The 10028-nt window shown below is 36.0% G+C and overlaps 1 protein-coding gene across 3 annotated transcripts in view; it reads left to right on the forward strand.

The window, feature by feature from the left end:
- LOC127445627 (contactin-3-like) overlaps positions 1 to 5099 on the forward strand; it is a 112444-nt gene extending 107345 nt beyond the window's left edge. For all 3 annotated transcript variants that reach the window (XM_051705815.1, XM_051705816.1, XM_051705817.1), the window contains one exon: positions 576 to 5099. In XM_051705815.1, the coding sequence (XP_051561775.1) occupies positions 576 to 670 (95 nt within the window). In that variant the 3' untranslated portion in view covers positions 671 to 5099. The remainder of the gene's footprint in view (positions 1 to 575) is intronic.
- Positions 5100 to 10028: the final 4929 nt, after the last annotated feature.

Genomic DNA, 10028 nt, shown 5'->3' on the forward strand with positions numbered 1-10028 from the left:
TTCGATTTACAATGAGTCAAAAATTCAGACGCAACTGAAATGCAAATAATGATTTTCTCTTCCATTGTTTCTCAGAATTATCAACTTTTCTGTAATATTTCTCCTAAAATGTATAATTATAGAAACTATAGCTGCACACAGTAAGATTATAGAGCTGTAATTTAATGTAAATAACATCTTTGAAATAATTTGGTCTTGGGTAAATTTGATGAGAAATGTTTGAGTACTTATTGAAACCTCTGCCTCATTCCAAACCTGTACGACTTTCTTTGTTGGAACACAAAGGGAGATGTTAGGCAGAATGTTTACCTCAGTCACCATTCCCTTTAATTGTACACTATGGAATAACGATGCAATGTAAGTGAATGGTGACTGAGGTTAACATTCTTTTTAACATCTCCTTTTGTTTTCCACAGAGGAAAGACAGTACTGGGGGGCAGGGGGAGGGTTTGGAAAAACATGAGGGTAAGTAAATGATGGCCCAGAACATTGTGTGAATTATTCCTTTAAACTGGATTAAATTAAATTGTGGTTAAATTGTGGTTCAGAATACAGTATTTATGTTTGCATTACAGGCATGGGTGCACGAGGATCCAGAGCGGGAAGGCTTTGTGCACTCTCTTTTTCTCCTCTTCTCATCTGTGCTCTATCAACGCTCAGTGCCTCCTGATGTTTGACTCCCATGAGCACCAGACCCAGCCACACTCACAAAAACATGTACACACTTTCTACTCTTCACACCCAAGGCTTCTGTTTCCCGTCACAGTCTGATCTGATGGGATTACCCAACTCCGGCAACATGTATGGTAGAGCCGGATATTGAAATGTCACATGGGAACATTAGTGAATTCCATTAGTAAACATGGCAGAGCCCTGCAAGAGTCACTGACATGTTAAGGATTGTCTATGAATTAGCACATATGGTCTATAGTAACATAACAGTTTGTTTGACACTCTAAAACCAGAAAAAAGAAAAAAAAAAACTTTCACTTTTTGTTCCTTGCATTTAACGTTTTTTTATGTAGTGTGCCAATGTGTGCATCATCCATCTTTTCCTCTGATCTTTGAGAACAATCAATGCCTTAAATTCATGTATGCACCAAAGTAGATGATAAAAGTTGTGCAGTTGAGTTGTACTCAAAAAGGACAAGGGCTAAGAAACCAGTGTTGGTTATATACTGATTTTGGATCCATTTGTGGCTTCTATTGTCCTAAGTTCTAACTAAGTAGGGTTTGGGATAACAAAGCTGAGCATAGATTTGTTCTAATGGGAATACTCTGCCATTAGTTTGGAAATAAGTGTCGCTGTTCCACCTCAATTACGGAGCCATCAACTCCAAAGGTTTCTTATCAGTCTATCTGATGGGTATTAGCATTTTGTTGTTCGCTTTATGCTGGTTAAATTATTGATGTTAAGCATAAAACTGCACAATTAAGGTTTACTTTTCCTGGGAGCATTTTCTCTATATGTCAACTGGCTGAACCAGTTTCACACATCAGTTTCCTTTGCTGTTGCCATTGTGCTGTACCGTGGTGATCACAACCCAATTATGCCTTTCACCATTTAACAAATTGCAAAAAAAACCTAAAAAATAGAATATGCTTTAAAAGCTTCGAAGGTTTCTGGCACCTAGAAAAGCAAGCAATAGAATGGCACTCCATTGGAAGTACAAACTCCTATGCCCACACACTTCTATTTGTATGTGTGTGTCTATGTTACTACCCTGACAAATGAACTTGCAAAAAAGTTTGACAGAACTAAGTGGCAAGTTACGGAACACTGGAAATGGGACATATATGAAAGTTTTATAGCTCTAATGGCCTTATAAAAGTTGGAAACATTGCAAACAAGTACAAGGGTTGAAGCGAGATAGACATTGTAAAGTCCCCACCAGTCATAATTCAGTTATTCAGAGTGTTTGCATAGTGGTTAAAGCTCATGGCTTGTCACCTGAAAGGCTGCTAGTTTTATCTCCATAAAGACCAAGCCATGACTAATCACCATTGTGCCCCTGAGCAAGACACTGAACCCCAAGTTGCTCCAGGGTTATTGTTCCTATTTTAAGTTCATGGCATTGGTCTATGGTGAAATTGCATAAAAGTTGCAGGAACAAATTCCATCACTCCTGGTTGTGTAATGCTAAAAATTTTATTAAATATGTCAATAGAATTAGGTGCTTGCGAAGCAGAGATATTTTTGACCGCTCATTTAATGTATAGGGATGCTTAAGATGCATTTGAGGATGCTGAAAGTAGTGGTCATCCATTATGTGTTTTACAATGTCTGATGCAGACATATTTTACACAATATTTACTCAATATCCACTAAAGAATTTTGAAAACAGAAAATGTTTATCATCTATTGACAAGGTTGGTCTATTTGGAACTACTAAATGTGTTGATCAGCCAAGATTACAGCATTTTTGCCCAATACGGATAATCTCAAATATTGGTCGATTAATTGGCCTGGCAGGTATATCGGTCTGTCACCAGTGGAAAGTGCCAGTTCGGCTTTGTCATCTACTGACAAGGTCAGTAAATTTGGAACTACCAAATCTGTTAATCAGCCAGTTGTACTGTGTTATTGGCCAATGTTGATCTTCTCAAATATTGGACGATTATTTGGCTTGGCCGATATATCAGTTTGTCAAGAGTGGACGAGTGGAGTTTAAAATCAAGGGAATACAGTTAATTGGATTTCCCCAAAGCATAGCTGGGCACGCTTCTGTGAAATCCTCATTGGTCAACAGATGTCTACGTCAGAATGTATTACAGCAAAAGGTGCCATTTTCATAACATTTTGGTTGCATGACGAAGCATCACTTTCACAAATCTTTGCATCTCTATTGAAACAAACCAATTCGCTGATGCAGTATAAACTAAGTGTGCAGATGCCTACAATTCACATTGTCATGATGCTCCAAACTTAATTCTGAAGTACAAACAATATTTAATTTACCAATATAGAGACAGGTTGAATATATCTTACATTTTCTATGTTAATTCCCATCTAATGCAACTTGAATTCTGAATCTCTTATTTGTACCCTCAATGAGACTAAAGGCTGAGGCATTTTGGTGTGACCTTTCTTGCAGAGTTCACTACCAAGGAATAGTGCCTTCTCTGGACATGTTTCTGGCTCTGTCTTGGCAGTATCAGGCTGTAAAGTCCAAAATTTGCACTTGTTCTTCTCAAAGTCAGAAGACAGCACAAGGTAGTGAACCAAGGTGACACAACCTTCCTGCTAACTCTCCAGAACAGGTGCAGTGCAGCCCATAAAGGCATGTTAAAAAAAAAAAAAAAAAAAAAAAAGTTGGCAAGAGAGATTAAAAAAAGAGGCTGCACAGCCACAATCAGGAGAGCCTATCTGTTCTCCTTCAAGCTTTCATAAAGGTCTGGGCACCTTGATTAGGCTGCAGTGGCCCAGTCAATGGGATATTGATTTTTTGGCTCTATATTGTGGCTGTCACAATGCAGACTCTTGATTGACTGATGCCAGTGTTCCTGCCAGCCATCTTGCGTAGAGTTTGCGCTTTGAGTGTCTGAAATGTCCTTGGCCTCGTCCTCCTCCTCGCCTTCAGTTCTTGGATGGACTTTAATGAATTTTGGCAAACAATGTTCAGAGAAGAAAACGAAGTTTATTGGAAAAGAATGTTTTTTTTGTTTGTTTGTTTGTTTGTTTGTTTGTTTGTTTTTTATCCTACGTCTATATTGTCAATGCAAGGAAAAAAGAATTACATCTCAGGATATGCAGATGTGAGTTTAAGCATCATTGAAGTCAACATGAAATCAAAATTGACCCTGTTTACTTTAATACACAATCCTGGTATATTGTGAATGATTTATCATGCACATTATTCCTATTTTTATTTTATTTTATTTATTTTTTTAAAAAGCTTGTCTTCGTAACCTTTCATCAAAATACTACAACTTGCTCTATAGAGGTGGCAAGATTTGTGACATCAGCCGAAAAGGAAAGTCATTTTAGAGGAAAACTTTCCCTTTTGGCTGATGTCACAAATTCTCTTATTTTTCTATCACCTTTCCCCCAATCAATTCCAATTCCCTGACAATTCCAATTCCAATCAATTGGATAAAATCAAGATCAACCCAACATTTTTTTTTCTTTTTTTTTCTCATTGAATATCCTGTTTCACTCAAAAGTATGTGATATTGCGAATGCCATTTCATGTTGACATGTTGAAGGTAGTTACAGGCAATTTTTCATTTATTTTATGGTCAGTTGTTTTTATAGTTCTGTAGTAAAATTTTCTCTCTTTAAAATAATGAATTATTAGTAGTCCATTATTCGGCACATTGCTTTCTTTGTTCCTGATGTTGCATTTTTTTCCAACCAAGGGAACAAAAATAGACAATCGACATTTGCTATGTACAAGAACTATTCCAGATTACAGAGTTTTACATTATTACAGAATTAGAACTGCTTATTAATCACACCCATTTTCACTTATAATATGTTTTCCTGAATGTTAATTTTTCCATTTCTTGTTTATACTTCCTACTCTCGGTTTGTTCTAATGTGTCCCATCAACCCTCAGTTACAGTATTTTAGTAATGATGCATATCACACTGAACAAATAATTGTTGTTTAATAGCAATGATTTCTTTAGTACTTCAAATTGTGCAGTCTAATTTCCCTAATTTTGTGTAAACAGTATAATCAGTGAATTTTGTTTCTCCACATTATGGTTTCCCTTTTGGGAAAACTTATGATAATCTGTTTAAAATCTGAACTGTTAATGTTAATGGCTGATGTTATTGCTAAAATCCAATTATGTTTCTAAGATACCTTCGTTAGATGTATATAGTGACTATATATTTTTAGAGTCGGCCAACATTGGTAACCTGATATTTTATACACCTCATGGCCCTGGGAATTTAATACTGATGTATTAATGAATAATCTCTGTGAGATAATTTGCACAGAACATGACATTTTCATATTGAAAAGTAACCGTTTTGTCTTGTATACTAAAACTGTGCATGTGGAAAAAATGCATGTAGAAAAAATGTTTGGTGCATATGTGTTAAATTTTATAGTTCTGTTAAAAACTTAATAAAAATGTAAAAACGCCTGACTCACTTGGGGTTTTTGTGGCTGCAGAATTACAACATCATAAACGAATTTGTTCAGTCGAAATCCAAATTTATTTGCTTCTGATCTGTAGTGTTGGGTTCAAGTCCACCGTAGTCGAGTCCGAGTCAAGTCCAAGTCTTTAAACAATTGAGTCCAAGTTGAGTCAGAGTCCAAAAGGGGCTGAGTCGGACTCAAGACAGAGTTCATTACAGGCCGAGTCGATTCCGAATGCGAATGAATCTGTCATGAATCTGAACTAAAATTGTAACCGTAAATTCAACATCAATATTGTAATAGAAACTAAACTGGCTTGTTTAGTTTCTATTACATTGGATACATACCCGTCTTTATGTTTTCGTCGTGCCAGCTACCTCAGTAGTCGATGTTATACAGTAGTTTTTTTAGAAACATTCATGCTTATTGATGAGTGTGCCTGTGCACGTGCGTATGTGTGTGTGCGTGTGTTTGCACAGTAAAACACAGTAAAACAACTCTGGCTACATCTACAACTTCAGGGGCTAATACAGATGCATGCAGACAGAGATGTTTTCATTAATTTCTGTTTTGTTGTTTATTTTTTTATTTTTTTCATTGCATCACAACTGGAGTCAGTTTTCGACTGGAGTTAGAAAAAAATCCAGAGTCCCAAGACTCGGGTCCGAGTCACGAGTCCAAACTCGAGTACCCCAACTCTACTGATCTGTATTCTTCATATTTCCAGGGTAGTACAGAGAAAAGAGAATAATTAGGTCATGTGTAGCTTTTTAGCTGTAAATCTAATGCAAAATTAAGGTCAGTATTTTGCCAGGTGAACTCAAAGGGTACTCAAAAGATGGCCTTAATAATCTGTGGGATCTAAACGGGATCAAGCTTTGCTATGGTGGCTTGTAGAACAAAGTACTGTAGCAACATGTGATCACTTATATTCATTTAAAATGCCAAGATTAGTTAAAGGTTTAATAGCTCCTTTGAGAAGTGATATTAGCCTGATAATAATACTGATGATAATTTAATTAGCTGGATGTGCTAATCTAAATTTGAAGCAGTTCATGAGCTGATGTCTGTACTTTAACCTTCTTCGCACATAAAGCAGAGTCATACAAACTTATTTTCAGTCAGTTATCATCGCTTTGTTAGTTATGCACTGATGTATCACTCACCAAACAAGCCTACAGTATATTCAGATCAGTATGGAAGAGGGTTGGTCTGGGTCATCTCCAAATACTGGATGAATAGTGTGTAATCAAAGGTTCAGTAGACCAGAGTGTTTTCCTAATTAAGTATAAATGCCAAGCTTGTCAGGAAGAGGCCCAGGCTCTGTCTGAATGCCAGCAAGAGATTTTATTAGGGAACAGCATGTTTAGAGGAAGTCAGTGTCTCTCTTAATTGCAAATACACACTGAAGTGACACATATACACATGCACCTTTGTGGATAGGCATTAATCAGAAAGTCATTCACATAGACTATGGATGGAAACAATCTGTATTAATGACCGTAATAAATGGCTGTAGAACATAATAGTCTCTAGAATGCGTCCTGTGTGAAAAGCCCAAAAGCTGCTTTGGATAAAAGCATCGGCCGAATGCATAAATGTTAACGAAATTAACTACATAATATGTGCAGCAAATTTCTGCATCATAAGTCTATAACAAACCAAAGTTTGGGAGAGAAAACCCACTGAACACACTTCATTATGGTGCTGTCAAAGCGAGTTGTTCAGATGTCCTTATTATCGAGATCATATCTCACTAGTTAGTCTCTAGCTGTCTGTCTCAGCGGACATATACTGTATATTCCCTCATTAGCCTTTAAGGTCTTTATGCATCAACTCTGCCTTGAGTATAAATCTAACATTTGATTCACGATGGATTCTACATTGGCACAAGCTCAGTTTGATGCCAGTTCCTCTTGGAAAAAAATCTGACATCTTGGCATCTTGAGAGCTGCTTTAGGGCTCTGCTAGGACAAGGGGCAACATTCTTCATTAACATGGTCTGCTGGCACAGAAGTGCATCCTTTGAAGTAGACATATGAGTGAAGACGTGGAGCAATGCTCCTCATTATTATGGGGTACTTATTCATATCTGCTGTGAGGCACTCTTTAGTGTGTGTTTTAATGATTGTGTTTTAAACTCTTATCACAGGACATGAACATGGGAATCATGATATATATATAAAAGTACCATGATATTAACATTTCATACTATCACTGTACCATGGTACCTCCACTGTAATTTTTTGAAAGGGTTAAAACATGAACTCAATGAAGTCAACCGGATATCTTAAAGTACTGTTTGATTGAACCAACAAACATTAAAATATGTGAATATGCCTCTTTGTATTGCTTTCTACTTGACTAGAACTATTAAAGACAAACAGAGAATTAAAATCTCTTTTTTATATTCAATATATATATATATATACACACACACACACACTACCGTTCAAAAGTTTGGGGTCACTTGCCTGAAATGTTTCTCATGATCTTAAAAACCTTTTGATCTGAAGGCGTATGCTTAAATGTTTTAAATTAGTTTTGTAGACAAACATATAATTGTGCCAACATATTAATTTATTTAATTACAATCTCTCTGTAGGCTTTTTGAGATTGGATTATATTTACTTCATCTTAATTCTGAGGAACTCTCCTTGGATTCCCTTTGAGAATGTATTTATCTCCCTTGGTTTGTGCGACTTAATCGTAAATGTCTTTCTACAAGTTATTGTGAACCCTTTTATGATATTTCATTAGTTATTGTGAACCCTATTATGATTTTTCATTAGGATTACCACTCTCTCTGATGCGACAGGTACACAAATGATCTATAATGATGGCAAACGCTTTGATGCCGATCATATTTTTTGGTTTGTGCCCACAATAAATATCATACTGATTTCACATTGTGCATGTGTTAGTGATTCTTGCTGACATAAGGGAGGCAGTTTACCATACTGAGTGTTGTACAACTCTCCACCAGGGTAATTATCTTGCAGATTGCCTCTCATCCTGATATGCTTTCTTGACAACGTGCCGACACCATTAAATCAAGATGCAAAACAATTTTCTCACATGGAACCATACTGACAAGGATGAAAACTTGATATTGCTTAAGGTCAATTCTTATCAAAAGACAATGGTATTGCTCAGAGGTTGCTTAGGAGACTCAACAGAGATGTTATTTGTGTTTTAGTATAAACTATTTCTCAGATATATAAACAAAATATAAAATAATAATTGAAATAAAAATATGCAATGAAACAGTTGTTGACACAAGAGTATAGAGCAAAACAGGTCACAGTGAGGTACTTACTATGGAAGAGAATAGGGGCAAATTTTGGAGGGCAGAATTTTTTGGAAAGGCAGAAATGTGAAGCTTATAATTTAATAAAATCATTTACATTAATTCTTCTTTTAAAACCTGTGTATTATTTGATCTGTAAATTTGTTAAAAATTTTCATTTTTGCGGGATTACAGGGTTTACAGCATTGCATCCCATGGAAACTAAGTTGTAAAATTGGATATAATTTTACACAGAAACGGTTAGTAAGTGATTTTATCACGCTAAAATCATGTTAACATGTACATCGTTTAAGTCTTGTGGCTATACTTTTGAAACAGTGAGTATTTTAAGGTTTACGGATTGGCCCCATTCACTTCCATTGTAAGTGCCTCACTGGCCCAGATTTTTTTTTTTTTTTTTTTTTAAAGGTGCACTCAGTAATTTTTTTTCCTAATTAAAACAAATTTACTCCTAAAGAAATTAAATGTAATTTTTGTATAAATCATGACCACTTATATGAGATGAAGATTCCAGTCATATCAGTAACCTTATAAAAATAGATTTACACTGAATGGAGAGGGTCCCCTCATGGGAACTGCCATGTTATGATCACATGACCAGTCGAATAGTACTGCTTAATCTCAGTACCCGCCCTGTTATTGGACACCTTTAGCCTACTCATGGATTAACTTAATCATAGTTGAATGTGCAAAGTGAATTTCTACAATGGCATTAATAACTGAAAACTATTGCATTTGAATAATGCTGCATCCATGCTCCAAAAAGGAGGGAAGAAGTCAAAATATATTTTTGTGGTAATCAACATTATGCCACAAATATGCTGAACCTGTATTAAAACTTTTCCTTAAAAGTGGATAGTATGGCTCAGATAATTTGGTCTTGGATAAATTTGATGAGGCCTTTTTAAGTTCATACTGAAATCTCTTTCTTTTGATTGCAGACTTTGGTATCTTGCCAAATCTGAGCACAGTTTAAGGCATTGTTGAGATCTCTTGTGAAACTCAAGAGGAGATTGTCTGTTTCTCAGGAGAAGAATCTGAGAATTACGACGCCAGAGTTTCACGTTGGTCTTCATTCAATCTCATTGCTGTCTAAGAGAAACAATTAAGATATTAAGAAAATCGCAAATGTGATTTTCCTTTTCTATGGGTACCTACAGTATGTCTAATTGGCACCAGAACGATTTTAGCCATTCAAATGCTGGATGTCCCTTTGAGATAATTTTATCCCCTACGAATTCACTCAGGGTCTGTTACATCTGCTTAAGGGCAAATGTGATTTCATAATGAAGGTCATACTGTATGTGTCAGTACAGTACCACCTTCATCTGTTGTACAAAACAGCAGGGTGTTTGAGCAACACTTAAAAGACACACAAAAAAATATTGTTTCCTCGGAAACAAGTACGACTATTCGTCTTAATCTTGGATGACTGGTACTTGGGCAGCATAAAAACACATTGCAGCACTTTGAAAGAGGCAAAAGTAGGTTTCCTTGAACTTGCTGTCCTTATCCATGACATGCTAATCCATAACTCAATAAAACAATCCAAGGACATTTTGCAGCTGAAAAACTTGGTACAAGTCACAGCATCTCTCATTTTACTTAGGGCATGATTTAAAAGAA

Source organism: Myxocyprinus asiaticus, chromosome 9 (genome assembly GCF_019703515.2).
Source record: "Myxocyprinus asiaticus isolate MX2 ecotype Aquarium Trade chromosome 9, UBuf_Myxa_2, whole genome shotgun sequence".
Classification (NCBI taxonomy): Eukaryota; Metazoa; Chordata; class Actinopteri; order Cypriniformes; family Catostomidae; genus Myxocyprinus; species Myxocyprinus asiaticus.